We start from the raw sequence: 23480 nt of genomic DNA, 5'->3' as shown, positions 1-23480 counted from the left end.
AATGGGAGTTTTTAATATACCTCTACAAAGAAGTCTTTAGTGATACAGACTTAAACAACACAATTAAAGAAAGGACCTAATGGGCACCTGGTTGGCTCAGTGGGTAGAGCATGTGACTCTTAATCTCAGGGTCATGAGTTTAAGCCCCACAACCAGTGTAGTTTATTAAAAAAGAAAGAAAGAAAGGAAAAGACCTAATAAACATATATAAAACACAACTGTAAAGATAAAAAGAAAAAACAAGTGCAGCAGAACATTTACTAAAAATGTATAAAATTAAGAACTTCTGTTCATCAAAGAACATCATAAAAAAAGGAGGAAGACAAGCCATAAACCTAGAGAAGATATATACAATATATGTATTCATCAAAAGAATATATACTCTGAATATATATTCAGAATATATAAAGAATTTCTACAAATCTAGAAAAATAAATCTAAGGAAAAATAGGTAAAACACATGAACAGTCATTTCACAAAAAAATGAAAGCTATATGGTCAAAAAGCACACAAAAGGTAATCAACTTCATTAATAACCAGGAAAATACAAATTCAGACTACAATTAGTATCTTACAACTGCTAGACTGGTAAATATTAAGAAGTCTGACAATACCAACTGTTGGAGAGGATGCAGATCAACAAGAACTCTCACATGTTGCTAGTAATAGTGTACACTGGTAGAAGCATTTAGAAAACAATTTGTTATTATCTTGTAAATGTATACATTCACATGTCCTGTATCCAAGAAATTCTACTGCATGTACCTTAGAGAACACTTACACATGAAGAACTATTTCATTCATTTTCCCCTCAAGAAAAACTAGATTTAGATAAAAACTAAAATTTAAGTATGGAAAAAAAAAACCCTGCACAATAATACTATCAGGATCAACTGCTAGATTTAAGTAAATATTATGTATAAAAGGGAGAGTTTTCTCTTTCTTTTGCTTTTTTGTCAGAATAGTTAAAATAACACAAACCTGCATTTATTAACAAATAGTATCAGAAACTATGTAGTATTAACTTAACCTCAAATTATGGATATGGGTAAACTGAAGTATTTTTCTTTCAGTCATCTGTGTCAGTTACAAATAACGTCAAATGAACTTAACCACCCTAATTTATAATTTACAAACCTTAATAGTTTCAAAGTCATCTAGGTAAACATTCCACTCATTTTCATTTTACCTGAATATCCCATTTGTGGTGTCCAACTTTTATAACCTGATCTCTGGGGATTTCCAGTAGGCAATGGAGTTTTCAGTATTTGAGGATAATTACTATCTTGTGCAGAAGCTGAACTTGTACCAAAAGTAAAATTTGATGCAAATGGGTTTTCTGCATTAGATCTTTTGTTTCCAAAGTATGAACCTAAATTCAAAAAACTAAATATCAGTTCTTAAAGATTCAGAATTATGCAATGATATTTTAATCACTATAATTTATATCATGTTCACTTTCTATAAAACTTTATCTGATGACTTTTAAAAATACAGCAAATTATGACAACTTTAATGGCATTACTGATAAATAATCTTATACTAAAATATAAGGAAAAGTACTTGCTAATATGCTTCTATAAGTGGAGACTACTCTTGGTAAAAATCATAAACTACCTTCTAATCTTCAAATATATATGTTTTCTTTATATAACAATTACAAAACCTCTTTTCCTCTTTTGATTTAACTTCATTGAAACTCCTTCCTTCCAGGCAAATAGTATAAAAAGAGTTTTAGACTCACTTGGATTCATTTCCCTGTTCAGGCACTTTCCTATTGATACATTACCTACTAAACAGAATTGCCATAAAATTAGAAAGAATATACATGAACAGCCTACCTTAGGGTCCTGGCACATAAAACTTCTTAAAAATATATTGGGAATCTGTGATTCAACTGTCTTACACAATTCACAGTGCTCACCATAGCACACACCCTCCCCAGTGTCTATCATCCACAGACCTGTACCTCTGAAACAAATAATACATTACATGTTAAAAAAAAAAAAGAAGAAGAAGATAGCAGGAGGGGAAGAATGAAGGGGGTAAATCAGAGGGGGAGAAAAACCATGAGAGACTATGGACTCTGAGAAACAAACTGAGGGTTCTAGAGGGGGGTGGGGGGATGGGTTACCCTGGTGATGGGTATTAAAGAGGGCATATTCTGCATGGTGCACTGGGTGTTATATGAAAACAATGAATCATGGAACACTACATCAAAAACTAATGATGTAATGTATGCTGATTAACATAACATACTAAAAATATATATATATTGGGGCTCTTTTCTCCTATTCCCCTTCACTTCCATGACAACTCTGATTCTCCTTAAACCAGTAGTTTACTTTGCCAGATTCTTTTTCCTCTGTCTGCCTCTTAACTTTTGGCTTCCCAGGGTTCCACACTTTTTTACCTTCTCTCACAAATTAGCGTTACCCATCTTTTCTGGGCATCTCATCTATTATATTGGTCTCTATTATATCTATTTCTAGTTATCTATAACCCTCAACCTTCATGTAGAGCCCTAACTGCTCTTAAAATGTAAAGCACAGTTTGGCAGACATTTTTAATAAAGGGTCAGATGGTAAATATTTTAGGCTTTGTGGGCAATACTGTCTGTAGTAATTACTCAACTCAGACACTATATTGGGAAAGCAGCCACAGACAATAGTAAATGAATGAGCATGGCTATGTTTCAATAAAACTTTACTTCCAGAGGGGGCAGGAAAAGATGGCGGAGGAGTAGGGGACCCTATTCCAACCAGTGCCCTGAATTGAGCTGGATATCTACCAGAGCACTCTGAACACCCACGAAATCAGCCTGAGGTGTAAGAAGATAGATTTGGATCTCTACAAACAGAATATCATAGGCAGTTGGTTTCAAGGTATGAAGCGGGGAGCCCTGATTCCGCAGGCAGATATCGGAAAATAAATGGAAGGGGGAGGGAGCCAACGGGATCCTGCACCGCAGGTTCGCGAAAGCCTCCCACACTGGGGACGGGGCACAGACTCGCAGACCAGCTGCAGTGGGAAAAGGACATTAGGGCAGCCCCCTGGACTGAAACCCAGAGCGGCAGGGCACGCGTGTGAACTAGGGGCACTGGCGGTTTTAGAACCACAAAGGGCAGAGACTGTCCCAACCTGGAGGCAAGGACTGGGAGTGCTCCTGAGAGGCACACAACCCAGGACGCTGCAGTTTTTAGCACCACAGACAGAAATGGAGATAGTGTGGCCTGGGGAGGTCACTGAAGAACAGACTGCGAACTCTCTGTTCTGAGGCAGAGGGTTGGAAACGGTCTCTTCTGCTCTACTTTTGGAAGAGACGCGGAAAGCTGCCAGGGAAAGCCGCCAGAGAACAAAAGCCCCCAAAAAACTGGTTTTCACTGAGCCCATCCCCCCCCCACAGGGGGCAGGGCAACTCTGTCCAAACAGGGTTGCCTGAGTAACACTGTGGCAGGCCCCTCCCCCAGAAGACAGGCTGGGAAAACAAGAGGTCAGCAACCCTAAGGTCCCTAGAAAACAGGTGCATCTTGCTTGATTGTGGTCAATAATTTGGACTCTATACATTCCCACAACCACCCATCAACAGAATGACTAGGAGGAGGAACCCCCAAAATAGGAAAGACTCAGAGACTGTGACTTCTGCCACAGATTTACAAATGGATACAGATATAACAAAGATGTCGGAAACGGACTTCAAAGTAACAGTTATGAAGATGGTAGCTAGAATGGAGAAATCGATTAATGGCAACATACAGTCTCTAAGGGCAGAAATGAAAGCTGAGCTGGCAGAACTTAAAAATGCTATCAATGAGATCCAATCTACTCTAGATAATCGAACAGCTAGGGTAAACGAGGCAGAAGAACTAATTAGTGATCTAGAAGACAAATTGATAGAAAAGAAAGAAAAAGAGGAGGCCTGGGAGAAACAACTTAAAATCCATGATAACAGAATTAGAGAAATAAGTGACACCATGAAACATTCCAATGTCAGAATTATTGGGATCCCTGAGGGGGTGGAGAGAAAGAGATAGGACTAGAAGATATATTTGAGCAAATCATAGCTGAGAACTTCCCTAATCTGGGGAATGAAACAAACATTCGTGTCCTAGAGGCAGAGAGGACCCCCTCCCAAGATCAAGGAAAACAGACCAATACCCTGTAATGTAATAGTAAAACTTCCATATCTGAGAATCAAGGAAACCATCTTAAGGGCAGTTAGGAGGAAGAGATTCCTTATGTACAGAGGGAGGAACATCAGAATAAGTCAGACCTATCCACAGAGACCTGGCAAGCCAGAAAGGCCTGGCAAGACATATTCAGGGTACTAAATGAGAAGAACATGCAGCCAGAATACTTTATCCAAGAAGGCTGTCATTTAAAATGGATGGAAAGATGCAGAGCTTCCAAAGCTGCAGAAACTGAAAGAATATGTGACCACTAAGCTGGCCCTGCAAGAAATATTAAAGGGGGTTCTCTAAAAGGAGAAAGACCCCAAGAGTGATGTAGAACAGAAATTTACTGAGACAATCTATAGAAACAAGGACTTCACAGGCAACATGATGACAATAAATTCATTATCTTTAAATAATCACTCTCAGGTGCCTGGGTGGCTCAGTCGTTAAGTGTGTGCCTTCGGCTCAGGTCATGATCCCAGGGTCCTGGGATCGAGTCCCACATCAGGCTCTCTGCTCAGCGGGAAGCCTACTTCTCCCTCTCCCACTGCCCCTGCTTCTGTTCCCTCTCTTGCTGTCTCTCTTTCTCTGTTGAAAAATAAATTAAAAAATCTTTAAAAAAAAAATAATCACTCTCAACATGAACAGCCTAAGTGGTCCCATAAAACAGCACAGGGCTGCAGACTGGATAAAAAGACAGGACCCAACCATATGCTGTCTACAAGAGACTCATTTTGAACCTAAAGATACATCCAGACTGAAAGTGAAGGGATGGAGATCCATCTTCCATGCCAGCGGACCTCAAAAGAAAGCTGGGGTATGGGCGCCTGGGTGGCTCAGTCGTTAAGCGTCTGCCTTCGGCTCAGGTCATGATCCCAGGGTCCTGGGATCGAGTCCCACATCGGGCTCCCTGCTCTGCGGGAAGCCTGCTTCTCCCTCTCCCACTCCCCCTGCTTGTGTTCCTGCTCTCGCTATGTCTCTCTCTGTCAAAAAAATAAATAAAATCTTTAAAAAAAAAAAAAAAAGAAAGCTGGGGTAGCAATTCTTTTATCAGACAAATTAGATTTTAAGCTAAAGACTGTAGTTGGAGACACAGAAGGACACTATATCATTCTTAAAGGGTCTATCCAACAAGAAGAGCTAACAATTGCAAATATCTATGCCCCCAACATGGGAGCAGTCATCTACATAAGCCAACTGTCAACCAAAATAAAGAGTCATATTGATAATAATATGTTAATTATAGAACACCTCAATACTCTACTCTCAGCAATAGACAGATCACCTAAGCAGAAAATCAACAAAGAAACAAGAGCTTTGAATGACACACTGGACCAGATGGACCTCATAGAAGACAGTCTGTAATAGGAATCAGAAGCATAGATATATACAGAACATTCCACCCTAAAACAACAGAATACTCATTCTTCTCAAGTCCATATAGACCACATATTGGATCACAAATCAGGTCTCAACCAATACTAAAAGATGGAGATCATTCCCTGCATATTCTCAGACCAAAATGCTTTAAAACTGGACCTCAATCACAAGAAAAAATTTGGAAGAAATTCAAACACTTAGAGGCTAAAGACCACTCTGCCCAAGAATGTTTGAGTCAACCAGGAAATCAAAGAAGCACTTAAACAATTCATGGAAACCAATGAGAATGAAAACATATCCGTCCAAAACCTATGGGATACTGCAAAGGCAGTCCTAAGGGGGAAATACATAGCCATTCAAGCCTCACTCAAAAAAATAGAAAAATCCCAAATTCACCAACTAACTCTACACCTTAAAGAACTGGAGAAAAAGCAACAAACAATGTCTAAGCCATGCATTAGAAGAGATATAATTAAGATGACAGCAGAGATCAATGAATTAGAAACCAGAAACACAGTAGATCAGATCAACGAAACTAGAAGCTGGTTCTTTGAAAGAATTAATAAGATCGATAAACCACTGGCCAGACTTATCCAAAAGAAAAGAGAAAGGACCCAAATTAATAAAATTATGAATGAAAGGGGAGAGATCACGACTAACACCAAGGAAATAGAAACAATTATTAGAAATTATTATCAACAACCATATGCCAATAAATTAAGCAACCTGGAAGAAATGGATGCCTTCCTGGAAACCTATAAACTACCAAGACTGAAACAAGAAGAAATTGACCACCTGAATAGGCCAATAACCAGTAAAGAGACTGAAGCAGTGATCAAAAACCTCCCAAAACACAAGAGTCCAGGGCCTGATGGATTCCCTGGGGAATTCTACCAAACATTCAAAGAAGAAATAATACCTATTCTCCTGAAGCTGTTTCAAAAAATAGAAACAGAAGGAAAGCTTCCAGACTCATTCTATGAGACAAGCATTACCTTGATCCCCAAACCAGGCAAAGACCTCATCAAAAGGAGAATTTCAGACTGATATCCCTGATGAATATGGATTCCAAAAAGCTCAACAAAATCCCAGCTAATAGGATCCAACAGTCCGTTAAAAGGATCACCCACCACAACCAAGTGGGATTGATCCCCGGGATGCAAGGGTGGTTCAACATTTGCAAATCAATCAATGTGACAGAACACATTAGTAAGAGGAGAGAGAAGAACCATATGGTCCTCTCAATTGATGCAGAAAACGCATTTGACAAAATACAGCATCCTTTCCTGATTAAAACTCTTCAGAGTACAGGGATAGAGGGAACATTCCTCAAGTTCATAAAATCCATCTATGAAAAACACACAGCGAATATCATCCTCAATGGGGAAAAGCTGAGAGCCTTTCCCTTAAGATCAGGAACACGACAAGGATGCACACTCTCGCCACTATTGTTCAACATAGTACTACAAGTCCTAGCAACAGCAATCAGACAACAAAAAGAAATAAAAGGTATTCAAATTGGCAAAGAAGAAGTCAAACTCTCTCTCTTCGCAGATGACATGATATTTTATATGAAAATCCAAGACTCCACCCCCACATTACTAGAACTCATACAGCAATTCAGTAATGTGGCAAGATACAAAATCAATGCACAGAAATCAGTTGCTTTCTTATACACTAACAACACAACTGTAGAAAGAGAAATTAGAGAATCTATTCCATTTACAATAGCACCAAAAACCATAAGATACCTCGGAATAAACCTAACCAAAGAGGTAAAGGATCTATACTCTAGGAACTACAGACCACTCATGAAAGAAATTGAAGAAGACACAAAAAGATGGAAAAACATTACATGCTCATGGATCAGAAGAATAAACATTGTTAAAATGTCTATGCTGCCCAGAGCAATCTATACCTTCAATGCCATGCCAATCAAAATTCCAATGACATTTTTCAAAGTGCTAGAACAAACAATCCTAAAATTTGTATGGAATCAGAAAAGACCCTGAATCGCCAAGGAAATGTTGAAAAAGAAAAACAAAGCTGGGGGCATCACGTTGCCTGATTTCAAGCTATGTTACAAAGCCGTGATCACCAAGACAGCATGGTATTGGCACAAAAACGGACATATAGACCAATGGAACAGAATAGAGAGCCCAGATATGGACCCTCAACTCTATAGTCAAATAATCTTCGACAAGGAGGAAAAAATATGCAATGGAAAAAAGACAGTCTCTTCAATAAATGGTGCTGGGAAAATTGGACAGTTATATACAGAAGAATGAAACTCGACCATTCTCTAACACCATACACAAAGATATAAACTCAAAATGGATGAAAGATCTCAATATGAGACAGGAATCCATCAAAATCCTAGAGGAGTGGGGCGCCTGGGTGGCTCAGTCGTTCAGCGTCTGCCTTCGGCTCAGGTCATGATCCCAGGGTCCTGGGATCGAGCCCCACATCGGGCTCCCTGCTCGGCGGGAAGCCTGCTTCTCCCTCTCCCACTCCCCCTGCTTGTGTTCCCTCTCTCGCTGTGCCTCTCTCTGTCAAATAAATAAATAAAATCTTTTAAAAAAAAAAAAAAAATCCTAGAGGAGAACATAGGCAGTAACCTCTTCGACATCAGACACTGCAACTTCTTTCAAGATACATCCCCAAAGGCAAGTGAAACAAAAGCAAAAATGAACTTTTGGGACTTCATCAAGATAAAAAGCTTCTGCACAGCAAAGGAAACAATCAACAAAATAAAGAGGCAACCCACAGAATGGGAGAAGATATTTGCAAATGACACTATAGACAAAGGGCTGATATCCAAGATACAAAGAACTTCTCAAACTCAACACCCCAAAAACAAATAATCAAGTCAAAAAATGGGCAGAAGACATGAACAGACCCTTTTCAAAAGCAGACATAGAAATGGCTAACAGACACATGAAAAAATGTTCATCATCATTAGCCATCAGGGAAATTCAAATCAAAACCACATTGAGATACCACCTTACACCAGTTAGAATGGCAAAAATTGACAAGCAAGAAACAACGAATATTGAAGAGGTTGTGGAAAAAGGGGAACCCTCTTACACTGTTGGTGGGAATGCAAGTTGGTACAGCCACTTTGGAAAAGTGTGGAGGTTCCTCAAAAAATTAAAAATAGAGCTACCCTACGGTTGAGCAATTGCACTACTGGGTTATTTACCCCAAAGACACAGATGTAGTGAAAAGAAGGGCCATACGCACCCCAACGTTCATAGCAGCAATATCTGCAATAGCCAAACTGTGGAAAGAGCCGAGATGCCCTTCAACAGATGAATGAATAAAGAAGATGTGGTCCATATATACAATGGAATAGTACTCAGCCATCAGAAAGGATGATTACCCAACTTTTACATCAACATGGATGGGACTGGAGGAGATTATGCTAAGTGAAATAAGTCGAGCAGAGAAAGTCAATTATCATATGGTTTCACTTATTTGTGGAACATAAGGAATAGCTGGGTTAGCCCAGTGATGGGTATTAAGGAGGGCATGTATGCATGGAGCTCTGGATGTTATACGCAAACAATGAATCATGGAACACTACATCAAAAACTGTACGGTGACTAACATAACATAATAATATTAAGTTAAATTAAAAAAAGAAAAAAAAAAAAAAACGACTTTACTTCCAGACACTGAAACCTGAATTTCACATAATTTTCACATGTCACAAAATACTCTTCTTCTTTTACTTTTCAACCCTTTAAAAATGCAAGAACCATTCTTAGGTCTATACCTGCATTGTTCAATATAGTAGCTACTGACTGTATTTGACAATTTAAATAAAAATTAACTAAAATTAAAAATTCTGTTCGCCATACAAGCCACATTTTAAATGCTCAAAACCCACATTTGGCTATTGGCTACCATTTTCGACAGCACAGATATGAAATATTTCTATCATCACAGAAAGTTCTATCAGTGTGGCTCTATGTCCCTAAATCTACCTTTTAAATCTTTTTTTTTTTTTTTTAAAGATTTTATTTATTTATTTGACAGAGACACAGCGAGAGAGGGAACACAAGCAGGGGGAGTGGGAGAGGGAGAAGCAGGCTCCCTGCAGAGCAGGGAGCCCGATGTGGGACTCGATCCCAGAACCCTGGGATCATGACCTGAGCCGAAGGCAGTCGCTTAACCGACTGAGCCACCCAGGCGCCCTAAATCTACCTTTTAGATGTAAACTTTTAGATATCTTTCCAGAACTTTTAAATGTTCACAAATATACTCATTATCTTTCCCTCAAAACTTATTTATAACCAGTTTTGGCCAACTATAACATCTTGTACCTTGTCACTTGAGTCATAAACTCAGGAATCATTCGTAATTCCCCTTTCATCAATCCTAACACCCAATCATTTAAGTCTAGTAAAAAAAATTTTTTTAATACCACTAAAATTTCTGTCCGTCTTTACTCCTATTAGCTCATTTTAAGCCCATATCTTCTTCAGGCCTTCTGCAAGTCTCTTAATTGTTCTCCTTGCTTCTAGTATTATGCCTCTCTAATCCATTCTTCACAACATCACCAGTGATCTTTCTGACAAAGAAATTTCACCATTTATCTCCTTTCTCACAATTCCTCAGTGTCTCCCCATACCCACCATAGGATAAAATCAGACTTCTTTACACAGGTACCGGTAGGAATTGGATGACACATTCAAACTAGGACACTTTGAGAAGTTTGATAAAGAAAATATTTGCAAAAGTGTGAATGCAGCATAAGGATATCATCGTACAGAAGTGTATAGAACCCATGTGCTGCACTAGATAGACTTAAAGGAACTAAGGAAGGGAGTGGTTACCAGGAATAGAGACAGAGAGGCCTGTTTCTTGTCCTCAGGTTACTTTTAGACTCTAAGCTCCTTCTGGAAACTTACTCACTTATCTTAGTTGCCGTCCAATTTCCTTGACATCTATTTTGCTGTTTCTTCTTTATCTTCTCCCCTCCGGCCTCAAATATACTGGTAACTTTCAAATCTGAATCTCTCCTAAGTTTCTCTTCTTAATCCAAGATCCATATATTCAATTGCCTCAGTGTGACCATATGGATATCCTAGAGGTTCTTCACATTTAACATGTCCATACAGAACACATTTTCCTTCTAAAAGTTGCTTCTCCTACAAAACCCACTTTATCAGGAAATAGTACTACCATTTATCCAGTCACAAAAGCCAGAGTTTGATGCAATAATTCACACATAAAATAATGACAGCCTATAATGGCACAAACACAGAGCAGAAAAGAACTATTTAAAAGATAAACATAGGACTTACTAACTGTTTGGATGTTGTGAGGAAACTATTGAAGTCTTAACGGGTTTAAGATTTAGACAATCCAATGATTGAGTTAAGTAAAAGAAACAGCTCAGGAACTGTAGAGAGATGAATTCAATTAATAATATAGTGAGTCTGAGGTGTCCATTGGTCTCCCACTAGAAACTTCAGAAGACAGTCTGTAATAGGAATCTGGAGCATAGGGGAGACCTGAGCAGTGATAATCATAACCAAGAAGCGGCCTAGAAAAAAAAAACCCAAAACTCTTAAGAACAAACCATAATTTGGGAACTGATAACGGTGAGCAAAGCAGTTCTCTGAAAGACAGGAGAAAAACGGGAGAGCAGAATTAGGGAAACCAAATTAAGAGTTCAAGAGAAGACTAGTCAAGAACATTAAACACAGGGGAACTGAAAAGTGACCACTGGATTTGGCATTTGTTACCTTACCATTATGCTGCAATGGTGTGTGAAAAAAGTGATAGTTTTTCCATGAAGGGAGAGTTGTCCAAATATAAAAGGGCTGAACTCAAATTGAAAGACATACATTTTTAAATACTTAAACATATTATTCAACTGAATTAGACGAAATGCTAAATTTAATCTATTTCCATCCCATCTTAGTTCAGGAGCCAAGAGGAGCCACTCCTATCACCAAACTGCTGCACAAATTCTGCCATTTGCCATACGCTTTTGGGAGCGCAGAAAAGGGGCATTATACCGGATGTTACCGCAGCCTTCCTCAGAACTGAGCCATTATCATCGCGGCCTCGTACAATTTGAAGAGTCCAGTCTCTGACTCACTCAGACCCATCAAATTCCTAGAGCACCCCATTCTCACCCTCTCAGCCACATCACAACTCAAACTTCTCTGAGGTAACCACCCGACACCACTCCCCGAAACCGCCGGGAGCTGCGGACCTCTAGCTGACCGCTGAATCCACCCAACCACTCCTTGCCTTGGGCTGGCCGGGCGCGAGGCGGGTGGCGAGGGAGACTCGTGCTGCTGCTCCGGTCGCCGGCGGCTCCAGATGTGCCAGAAGGCGTGGACGCAGAGGCCTGCGCTGAAGGGCGGCTCTGAGGAGTCTCCTGGAGTCCGAAATTATAGCGAGGACCCTGAGACCGAGCCTCTCCCAATGAGGGGGAAGCCGCAGGGACAGAAGGCGAGACTGATAAGACCTCAGGCCTCAGCATCCTCACAAATCTTCCCAGGCAGAAATCTGAGATTGCTGAGCGCGCCTTCACCGACCTGAAGTACAGAAGCGTCGCGGAAAAAGGCCCGAGCACGGCGCGCAGACGCACAGAGCCCCAGTGCGCAGGCGTAGTGAGCCCCAGCTTCCCCCATCCACGCCTGGAGCCCTACTTCCACCGGTGACCAGTCCCTTCACCCGCCACTGGATTTGGCTTTGAGCTTAATCTGAGGTACAGCTCTCTTCAATCTGCAGGGATCAGCTGAACGGAATTCTTCAGAGCCTATCAATGACCATCCAATTTGGTAGCCCCACTATTCTCACAGCACTGTATTTTACTAAAGGTGTTTGGTGCTTTTGAACCACACCCCCACATACACTGAGCTTTTTAAATTTACAAACTGTCCACCACTAGACACCGAACGCCTATGATGGTGTGAACAAATGTGTTCAGCCCACCTACCTGCTCTTATGGAGAAACAGAGAAAGGAGCCATTGACCCCCTACAGCTTAAATATCCACAAGGCTGTTGTAATTATCACAATATTCACCCAATAAGCACATGACTGCATGCACAGTACCCTAAGAACCAGGTCAAGATGGATGAGATCGGGGCACGTGGGTGGCTCAGTCGTTAAGCATCTGCCCTCAGCTCAGGTCACGATCCCAGAGTCCTGGGATCTAGCCCCGCATCGGGCTCCCCCCTCTGCGGGAAGCCTGCTTCTCCCTCTCCCACTCCCCCTGCTTGTGTTCCCTCTCTCGCTGTGTCTCTGTCAAATAAATAAAATCTTAAAAAAAAAAAAAAAAAGAATGGATGAGATCGCTCTTGGACAGTTCCCAATTTATTGTACTGTAGGTACAAATTAGTTTTTTTAAAGATTTTTTTGACAGAGAGAGACACAGCGACAGAGGGAACACAAGCAGGGGGAGTGGGAGAGGGAGCAGACTTCCTGCCAAGCAAGGAGCCGGATGCCAGGCTCGATCCCAGGACCCTGGGATCATGACCTGAGCTGAAGGAAGACGCTTAACGACTGAGCCACCCAAGCGCCCCTGTAGGTACAAATTAGTTAAGAACAGACTATACAAATCCAAGCTCTAGCTTTTCAACAAATGATCTCCATGAAATTGTTCTGTGCCTATTTTCTTGAATATAGAAATAGTACCAACTTCAGAGACACTAGGATTGAGAAAATACTTTGGGATGCCTGGGTGGCTCAGTCGTTAAGCGTCTTAAGCGTCTGCCTTCCGCTCAGGTCATGATCCCAGGGTTCTGGGATCAAACCCCACATCAGGCTCCTTGCTCGAGAAGCCTGCTTCTCCTCCCCCACTCCCCCTGCATGTGTTCCCTCTCTGGCTAGGTCTCTATAAAATAAATAATTAAAGAAAAAATACTTTGGATACTGCTATTGGAAGATACTCAAACATTACTGAACATAACAGACTTGTGGAATCACTATGTTGTACACCTGAAACTAACGCAACACTGTCAACCATACTTCAATAAAACAAAAAACTGAATTCATACAACTGCTAAATTACCTCTTAAGTCAGGTGTCTTAACAGCATAGTTCACCCAGATGCAATGACTGGAATCCTCAAAATTCCTTCAAATACTTCCAGTGATAAAATTTACATAAGATTATATTCCACCCAGTTCCAAACTTCCAGAAAAATAGTGGCAATTCAGCCCAAACTCTTAGTGAACTGTCAAAATAATGGTAAACGTTTCAAGAATCTCATGTAAGCACTTTTTCATCTAGATGTTACAACTGACATTGGTGAATGATGTATAAGTGAACCACCACTACTCATTCTTCAGAAAACTCTACCCCAACTATGGGGCTAGAACTGACCAACCCAAGTCAAGAGTGGCATGCTCTACCAACTGAGCCAGCGAAGAGCCCCACTAATCATTCTTAAAACAACTACTAGAGTATTGGCAAAATGCTTGAGAAAATTTCAACTTCCATTTCAAGAGAAATGTTCACTGAAATACTTTCATAAGAATGTAAAACTCTCAGAATACTTGTGCTCATTTTTTTTTTTTAAAGATTTTATTTATTTATTTGAGAGAGAGAGAATTAGAGAGAGCACATGAGAGGGGGGGAGGGTCAGAGGGAGAAGCAGACTCCCCGCTGAGCAGGGAGCCCGATGCGGGACTCGATCCAGGGACTCCAGGATCATGACCTGAGCCGAAGGCAGTCGCTTAACCAACTGAGCCACCCAGGCGCCCCACTTGTGCTCATTTTTGTCTTTTGAAAAACATTTTCAAAAACATTGTGGAAACTATCAACTTCTATTTCCTTAAAGGCCAACAATTCCTTAGGTACACCGCTGGCATTCGAACATAAAAATGTTTAAAAAATAAGAACGTAGTCCAGAATGCAGTCCTATTCTAAGATGGAAATGCGCCATTTATCTAAATTACTGCGATCAATTCAGAGTAACCATAAACTTATGAAACAGTTCCAAATTTCAAGAGCCATTTATTCAGGTGCATCTTTTAATTCATATATGGATGGGTTTATCAATTATCAGTTAACATTCACACTGATATAGATGAATTTACATTAGCCATTATATAATATGAAAGAAGCAGATGGGAAAAACAAGTAGAACACAAGACTTCTTTAACTCAATAGTTCTTTGAGTTTGCTTTTAAGGAAACATACAAATAAATACAATGAAGCAGAAACAAAATACTGTACTCAGAGTAATAGCATTGCAGAAGGAAATCTAAAGCTGAAGATAAAGATTTTTATTTTACATTATGTATAATTACATAATTTATTAAAATTAATACAATTCATATATAAAATAGTAACACAGTGGTCATTTTAAGTTTGATCGGCACATTACAGAAATGTTAAGATGGCACAACTATACTAAGCAATGTCTCATGTCTCCATCAACATCTAGCTCACTAGTTCAGGCTGAACATTAACTCTCCGAAGTACTTCTTCAGGCATGCAAAAAACAGGACTAACAGGTTTAATCTGTTCTTCTCCCAAAAGCGACAATCCAGCAATTCCAAATAAAGTATGAAAAGGATCTACCTATTTAAAAAATAAGAATTTATAGAGTATTACAAAAATGAAAACTTCTAAAACCCTACTTCTGAACAAGTTATATTGGGTTCCATTGTATTTTCTTTACTTGAATAAATGCTTAGTTTTCTAAAATAAAAATGATGGCTTCAAATTGTGTTTTTTTTTTTAATATAAGACCTTTTACCATACAGTATTTTTTTGACAAGTGATGAGAAATTTCTGTAAACTTGTTTTATATCCTTCATATATTCTCAAATAAAAATTACCAGAAAAGTATCCTGCTTTAAAAGCAACACTTTAAATATCATCCATTTCTAAGTCTGGAAATGCAGTAAAAGTAACTCAAAGCAATGTAACTATTGCATGGACATGTCAGAAATATACTTGCCATATCTCCTGGTCGGTCTGCAAATCCTCCTGTTTCTTCATCTTGACATGCTAAAATGAAACTTCGAAGTTTCTCTCTATCAATCCAATGAAGCCTTCCAATTATCTTTAGGGAAGCCAACACCCACCATGAATAGCATACATCTGGTAACTAGGAGGGAAAAAACCACAAGCAGTTGCCACAATTTTATCCTCTAGTCCAAACATGGGGTGGTGGTGATTAAGGGATATACTGACATGCAGTTAGAGATGCTAAAATCCATAAATACATTTACTTAGAATTAAAGATCATCACTGGCATAAAGACCAAACATTTCAATCCACAGACACCTATGCTAAATGTTTCAGAGTTTAGGTACGCAGTGACAACTATCCCTGTACCTTTATTTTATCCGCAGTGAATGCCCCTTATCCAAGAAGCTGGTGGTTAACGCTCATGAAATCCATGGTGATATGTTCTATTTCCCTAGGTAGAGCATTTTCAACAAATGCTGTCCAGGTAGACATATACTTACTTAAAAACCTAAAGCCTGGTTCCTCAAAACATGGGTCACTTGGGTTTAAAGAATGCAGAATATCTCACCTCGATGCCAGAATCATTTCAACAAAATCGGGTGATTCATAGGCACATAAAATACTGTCCTACACTGTTAAGTGCAGATTCCTGGAAATCCCAACCCTGACCCATTTTCTAACTGTTGAAAGTTGCGCAGGTTTTTCATTGGATTGTAACCAGCTAGAAACCACCTGTGGGTATTTCCCAACCCAACTTGTTCATAAATATTGAGCAAGCAAAGCTAAAACAAAAATACAATGACCCAGACAAAGGAACCACCATGCCCTATCACAATACTGTCAGGGATCCAGCAAGCTACAGCCCTTGAGTCAAACCTAGACTACAACCAAAGAATTTTTTTATATGTGTAAATCGTTTTTATTTTTTTTTAAAGATTTTATTTATTTATTTGACAGAGAGGGACACAGTGAGAGGGAACACAGCAGGGGGAGTGGGAGAGGGAGAAGCAGGCCTCCTGCGGAGCAGGGAGCCCCATGCGCGGATCATGACCCGAGCCGAAGGCAGACGCTTAACGATTGAGCCACCCAGGCGCCCTGTAAATCGTTTTTTAAAATACGCAGTCTAAAAATAAAAAAAACCAACCCCCCCCCCCAAATAAACAGGAAAACAAAATACATAGTCTTGTGATAGGAAAATGATACGAAATTCAAATGTAACCACTGTTACTTTACTGAAACACAGCCATGCCCACTGGTTTCTTATGGTCTATGGCACCATCTGCTCTTTAGGGTAGTAATGTACTTGCCAACAAGACTGTATAACCTACAGAACTGAAAACATTTACTACCTGGCCCTTACAGACCCAATTTAATGTGTGAGAGCTAAAGCGAACTGTGGACGTGCAAAGGAAAATCTGATTCCCTTTTCTCCAAATCAAAATGTCAAAAACTGGGTCTTTCTTAAAAAATTTAGTAAGGTTTTTAAATAAAAATTTTGTAACATAATTTTTAAAAATCACTGATTTGGTAAATTGTCCTTTCACACCCATAAGTAGACATGGAGATTTCTGTACAAGATACATGTATTCATTTAACAGTACTCTTTGGGTCCCAGATATAAAGAAAGCTTTTAATACAGGACTGATTTTCTCTGGTATAGATCTAGAATTAAAAGTTTAAAGAAACAGCTTCATTTCAATGCCTGAAAAATACAAGACCTTCAGGATAGGGAAAAAGACACTTTAAGAATACATACTGTATCTGAATACAAATATATTTCAAAGCAATTTGACATTTTTTTGTTTTCCTTCAGATAACTCCAGAATCCACTTCAGGATAGGGAAAACCAGAAGACAGCTTTGTCATAAAAAGATCATCAGAAGGTAGCATACACATCTTTTCCTCAAGAGTCTTTTAAATGGATACCATAATTAATAAGTAGCTCCACTCCAGTTGTTTTACTTTTGCCAAGAGCATTTTTTTAGGAAGTACAACTGAAAAATTGCAATGCGGGGAGGGGTAAAAGCACATTATCAATTTACAAGAAGCTATAGTGGCTATAAAGCTATTAGAACACAGTATATCTTACGAAGCAATACCTTCTCTGGCCTTCCATTGAGTCCACCTGATGGTAACTGTCGTTCACAAAGCCACCAACCGAGTAAATCAGAATTTACTTGATGCAACTGGCTAGTAATAGCCAGAAATCCTGTGCAACAATAGATCTAAAATTACAGACATAAAGTACATGTGTATAATAATTTTTCAACAGTAATGTAGTGATAAAAACTACTCAAAATGCCATTTTATGTCTAAAAACTAATTTTCTATTGACAAGTCAGAATTGCAAACACATAAGTATCACATAGCTATCTGAACAAATCCAAACATACTAATTCTAGGATACAATTCTGCAATGAAATACTGTCAACATTTCCTCATGGCTAAAAGCAAAAATTTTTTTTAAAAGATTTTATTTTTAGAATACCCAACATGGGGTTCAAACTTACAACCCCAAGATCAAGAATCTTTTTTTTTTTTTTTTTAAAGATTTTATTTATTTATTTGGCAGAGAGAGACAGTGAGAGCAGGAACACAAGCAGGGGAAGTGGGAGAGGGGGAAGCAGGCCTGCTGCCAAGCAGGGAGCCCGATGTGGAACTCAATCCCAGGACCCTGGGATCGTGACCTGAACCGAAGGCAGACGCTTAACCACTGAGCCACCCAGGCTCCCCCAAGATCAAGAATCTTATGCTCTACAAACAGAGCCAGCCAGGTGGCTCTAAAAGCAAATTTTATTGGACAACTACTGACAGATACAATGTAAATACTAAATACTATTTAAAAATACAATTTGCCTCTCTGGCACAAGGAAATAGGTGTTCAGGATAGGAATAAGGGAAAATAAAAATGTTCCTTTCATGATAACAAACCTACTTATGTTTGCCCAGGCCAGGGGATTCCACCAACAGGGAATGTATATAAAACTACTGTAAAAATGCCTTTCTTTATCTGTATTTAAGCAATTCCTATGTAATATCCCACACTACATTTAAATTGACTTCAGTCATAAATAACAGACACTGATACTGCAATTACTCTATTTTCCCAGTTTATCACTTATCCCTTCAAAACTGACATATTTTAATCTGCATTAATAAATTACCTGCCCAGCATGGGATTCAGAACCTGGCCTGCAACCAAATCCACCATCAAAGTTCATACACGATAAAACAAATTCAATTGCCTTTTCCACATTAATAGCATCTAGCTTCCCCTACAAACAGAAAAAAATAAGCCTATTGAATTCCAGAATAATCACGGGCACTTAATTATTCCAATACAATATTCAAAACTTACCAACAGGGCCAAGGTTGCCACCGCACAAAAAGAGAATCTTGTATCAATTTCTCCTAAAAGAAAAAGGAAATCAAATCAAAACTAAGTGTTACCCGAGGCATCTGATCCTAATATATAATGCCAGTTAACTAAAAGCAAACTGTACAACTGCCATGTTTAAATTTCCATGAGTTCAAGCTTAACATTTACTTTTAAATCACGAGGAGGAAAGCTGAATCTGAGGTAAAATCACTTCTAAGGAATCCAAGAACTAGAAAGTTTTGATACAGCAAATTATCTTAAGTTGCCTAGAGCACCCCGAAAGGTAACACAGAACCAAAATGACTATTCAATTTCTAATAATGACAATAAACTTACCCTACTATATAAAAGTAGATTTTCACATCCCATGAGGCAGCTGGTCTCTCCGGCCTGCACTGTTTTCAGCCCTAAAGCAGAGATTATCTACATTTATCAAGTATAGTACTATTCCCTCCCTCCACTCAAATATCCAGTAAGTTTGTAAAGTTTTTTGAATATTTCTCCCTCTCAAGTAGTTCATATAAAAAAAAAAAAAAAAACTTTACAAAGCCACCAAATATTGGGGGAAAAAATTTCACCTACCTCAAATTTTAGACTGGCCCCCTCTGTTCCAGTTCTCCTGTATGCTGATATAACTAGCACAGTGCATGCTGGAACTTCCAGCAGACCATTTAACTTCAGTAAGACCAGCTGCTTCGTGGGACCTGAAAAGATCAAAACCTTAAAAATCTCCTTTAATTATTAACAAAGCCTCCAATTCATTGTATTTAAAAACTTTCAACAAACCTTATCACTACAATAAACACCAAAACAGAGTTTTTAATATTGGTATTTTGGATAGCATGGATTAGACTGACATTACCCCAAATATCTCCAGCAAACGAACCATCCTCTTTCTGTAGACTCTGAACATATTCCACAACTTTATTTACATCAATAACATTAACACTATCATACAGAGTAAGAATCTGTAACAAAAACAAAACAAATTAAATACTTCAACACTGCTAAGTTTGTTGTAATGATGTTCTTCCTCAACTACCTTTTAAACTGTCAAGCATGTCCTTTTGTCTATGCATATTGTGGCCTTTTCGCAAACACGCAGACTATCTTCTACTATGCCACAAGCATTATCAACAAATCCAAACCAGTAACAGAATTTATTTCCTCCATGTAAATTGTAGCTTAGTATTTCAAAACTTTCAAATATACTAACTTACATATACAGAAGTAGACTTTAAAGCCACAATTGCGCATCTTCACTATCATCAAAATTAAAACACTTAACTCTACCTGGTGATTTTCAAATTATTTATATATACTGAAAATAAACATTTTATCATTCAAGGTCTCAGTGTAATTTTACAGTTTACATCAACTTTGGATTCAGCTAATACATGCCATCACATCATTGACCTTGTAGAATACAGGCTTCATTTAAAAAGACTGGGGAAACTTTTTTGACAGACACCAATTTTATCATGTTCCTAATACCCAGTGTAATTTCTCCATTCTCAGCTAAGAGAACACACTACCAAGACTGTTAACTTTTAGTAAGTATTTACCTGGACAGCACTTAGAGTGTACAAAAGATGAGGGTCATGTCCGATACTAGCACTTATTCCACCACACTCGTGTTGACATGATTTAATAAATGTCAGAATTTCTTCTCTATTCATCCGATGTAGTTGTCCCATGAGATCCATTACAGTCAGACCCCAATAGATACCACTCATTCTCAAATACTCAGACATACAGTATTCCTAAAATACACAATTATTTTAATGTGCCAGTCTGAATTGATGCAGGGTTATTAAAGTGATAGAACACATAAAAACTAACCAGCCACACTTACTGTTTAATTCAATTGATTCTAACAAAGGTATTTATTTTAAATTTATGGCTATCAAATCTGGGGGTGGGGAAAGGGTAAGTATCTGAGATGCATATGATAAACTTATCTGCGACTAATACAAATAGGACTTTAATCTCTCCTAAGAGCCAACCAGAACAGTAAGTCAAAAATATACCAACTTTTTTCAAGTTTGGGGACAGAGAATTTCTTTCAGAGTACCTACATCATATTTATCAAACATCCACTCTATTAATATATGGACTATGTACAAAGCCTATCTACTACCTATTAGTAAATGGTACAATGACCTGAAAACCAAAATGGCCAAGGCATGCAAAAATTAAGATAAAATAGCTAACAGTAGCTAATCAGAGACCTAAAAACTGGTAGAGACTAGATCAGAAATAAATTTTTGCTAGTCACCAATGCATTACGTTAAGGTTCTGAATCAGGTGAGTAGTCTTAGGGAATTTAACAAGTCACAAATTAATCAATACTAGAGGTTTCCCAAGATGGTAAATTAATTAAGTTGTTTGGACACTACAGGGAAAAATATTTACTTTCAGTTTCATTACTTTTTTCTAAGATTGTCCCAGAGAGGAAAACTACTCAAGGTTTGAAACTTAAGGTAAAACTTTTTCAAGGTCTCAGCGTAATTCTAGAGCTAAAGTGTTGTTACACATCAGCCATATATTCAGGTAATACATGCCAACACATCACTGACCTTGAAAGTAATACCTCAAGTACAAAAATACAAATCTCTTCTGTACCTCAAACCTCTTAAAAATCTGGGCAGATGGGGAATCTATTCTGTCTGTCAAAGCCTCTGAGAACCACGGTTAATTCTGGTTGACCCTCAACCTCACTCAGTAAAGGGTACACTCACTGCACTTCATGGAGAGAACTTCAGTCCTTGGCATGGAGGAGTTACCATTTTTAAGAAACATGGACAAAAAAATAACATGGGCCACAAATATTGACCTACTTACTGTTTATGCATATTAGTCTCATTTCTTCAAAATAAAACAAACTTTCAACATGAAATCATACATACATAATCATCTTTCTTTGAGCCATAGGACGCGATATAATCTGCATGCTTCTCTAACAATAGCATATCAGGCGCATCTGACTTGATAATAACATCCTTCTGCGGTGTGCCCTTTCAAAATAATAAAGCAGTGACTTCGTAACTGTTCATTTTTTAATGTTTGACCACAGTGTATATATTCAGTATACATCTGAACTTTTCACTTTGATTCCATCTTGCCACACAGAAACTTTCTACATAAAAATTGCCAAGTATCTGACCAGAAAGAACTTAAGCACTAAAGCCCTTGTAAAGATTCGGGTATTTTTCAGGTCTCAGAGTAATTCTAGAGCTAAAGTAGTAATAATCAGCTTCAGATTCAGAATACATGCCAGCTCATCATTGACCCAAAAAATTATTACCCTCATCTGTTGTTGCTTATCATTCACTTAAAGTAAAATAAACACCACAGAAAATACAATCTTACCAATTCAAAACTTAGTTTACATGCAGCAGAAAGTTGAAGCATTAAAATTAGAACATTTATATATAAAATATAGCTAGCCCATAATTTGTAGTTAAGATCTTTAATGAAATCTTATTAATCCTAGGTTATTCAATTTATCAGTAAGCTCCTTTAGCCTCATCTTCTCCAGCTTTAATCTTGATTTCTTCATTTGCAACAAGCCCTCAGGAAATGATGCTGCTCTAGTTCCCCGCATTTATTGTAAACTCATTTTAAGTAGGTCATGACGATTACCGAAAAGAATTTAGTGAATTTCCATCAGATCCCATTTAAAATTCACTGCATCTTCAAAGACCATACTTTATAGATTTTGAGCCATAAAATACAGAAAATAAAAAGGAACCACTGACTGGCCCGGCTTTTTTGAGGAATTAAGAAATCGGGCCGTTGAATCTTGAGGCCCGCGTCTTAGGAAGAAGCCTAGATAAAATCAGAAGCCGTAGGTGGGCCCGCGAAGTCTGCAGAAAACGCTGAGTAATACTTCACCCTCTCTGAGCCCTAAAGAAACCGTCCAAGGCCAGTGTCTTAACCCAACCGTTCTCCAATACTTGCTAAAAAATTAGGGTGACTGAGCTGCTCAGTATTACTCCACCCAGACGCCACCCGGGCAGCCACTGCTGAGAACAACCTTACTCACCATGTCTGAGACCGAAAAGAGAACTTTGGTTCGTTCCTGGGTGGATTTGAGCGGCCCGCGCCTGCGCATAAGCTCCCCCCAGGTCCCTTCCAAGCACCGGCATAGCTGACCACACTCCCGCCTGTAGCAAGGAGCGGTGGCTTGACTGCCCTAGGACCCCGCCGACTGCTGATAGGTGTCCTCGCTGCCTGACCCGAATTCTCTGGCGCCCATTTTCTCGTCCTGTAGTGACCTTGATGTGTCTAAAAGTTTTAAGTAATATTTAAGTATCTGAATTACTTTTAATTTGAACTCTGGAGTTCTTGGGGCACCTGGGTGTCTCAATCGTTAAGTGTCTGCCTTCGGCTCAGGTCATGATCCCAGGGTCCTGGGATGGAGCCCCACATGGGACTCCCTGCTCTGCGGGAGACCTGCTTCTCCCTCTCCTGCTCCCGGTGCTTGTGTTCCCTCTCTAGCTGTGTCTCTCTCTGTCAAATAAATAAATAACATCTTAAAAAAAAATGAACTCTTGAGGAGGGCACATTCTGCATGGAGCACTGGGTGTT

General features: G+C 39.0%; 2 protein-coding genes and 3 non-coding genes across 7 annotated transcripts in view; all 5 read right to left on the bottom strand.

The window, feature by feature from the left end:
• MSH4 (mutS homolog 4) overlaps positions 1-12060 on the bottom strand; it is a 98920-nt gene extending 86860 nt beyond the window's left edge. The window contains exons 1-2 of the mRNA XM_021678131.1: positions 11826-12060; positions 1190-1372 (exon numbers count right to left, since the gene is read on the bottom strand). Of these exons, the coding sequence (XP_021533806.1) occupies positions 1190-1372; positions 11826-12060 (418 nt within the window). The remainder of the gene's footprint in view (positions 1-1189; positions 1373-11825) is intronic.
• Positions 12061-14541: 2481 nt separating this feature from the next.
• Positions 14542-23005, bottom strand: RABGGTB (Rab geranylgeranyltransferase subunit beta). Of its 3 annotated transcripts, XM_021678127.1 has the most exons (9): positions 22936-23005; positions 21797-21904; positions 20453-20650; positions 19750-19855; positions 18867-18919; positions 18673-18783; positions 17608-17733; positions 15495-15644; positions 14542-15112 (listed from the first exon to the last, which is right to left on the bottom strand). In XM_021678127.1, exons 1-9 carry the CDS (start codon positions 23002-23004, stop codon positions 14972-14974), a joined length of 1062 nt encoding a protein of 353 aa, XP_021533802.1. In that variant the 5' UTR covers position 23005; the 3' UTR covers positions 14542-14971. The 3 variants fall into 3 exon arrangements, with proteins under 3 accessions (XP_021533802.1, XP_021533803.1, XP_021533805.1); XM_021678128.1 differs by lacking the exon at positions 18673-18783; XM_021678130.1 differs by lacking the exons at positions 18673-18783; positions 18867-18919 and having other exon boundaries at positions 17608-17717.
• Positions 20233-20304, bottom strand: LOC123324759. Its single transcript, XR_006540025.1, has one exon. It is a non-coding gene; the product is annotated as a small nucleolar RNA SNORD45 (small nucleolar RNA).
• Positions 21384-21467, bottom strand: LOC123324758. The gene has a single exon (XR_006540024.1). It is a non-coding gene; the product is annotated as a small nucleolar RNA SNORD45 (small nucleolar RNA).
• LOC123324760 lies at positions 22102-22180 on the bottom strand. Its single transcript, XR_006540026.1, has one exon. It is a non-coding gene; the product is annotated as a small nucleolar RNA SNORD45 (small nucleolar RNA).
• Positions 23006-23480: the final 475 nt, after the last annotated feature.

This window comes from Neomonachus schauinslandi, chromosome 4, assembly GCF_002201575.2.
Source record: "Neomonachus schauinslandi chromosome 4, ASM220157v2, whole genome shotgun sequence".
In the NCBI taxonomy this organism is placed as follows: Eukaryota; Metazoa; Chordata; class Mammalia; order Carnivora; family Phocidae; genus Neomonachus; species Neomonachus schauinslandi.
The sequence above is the reverse complement of the archived record's forward strand: the minus strand, read 5'-3'. Positions and strand labels throughout refer to the sequence as shown.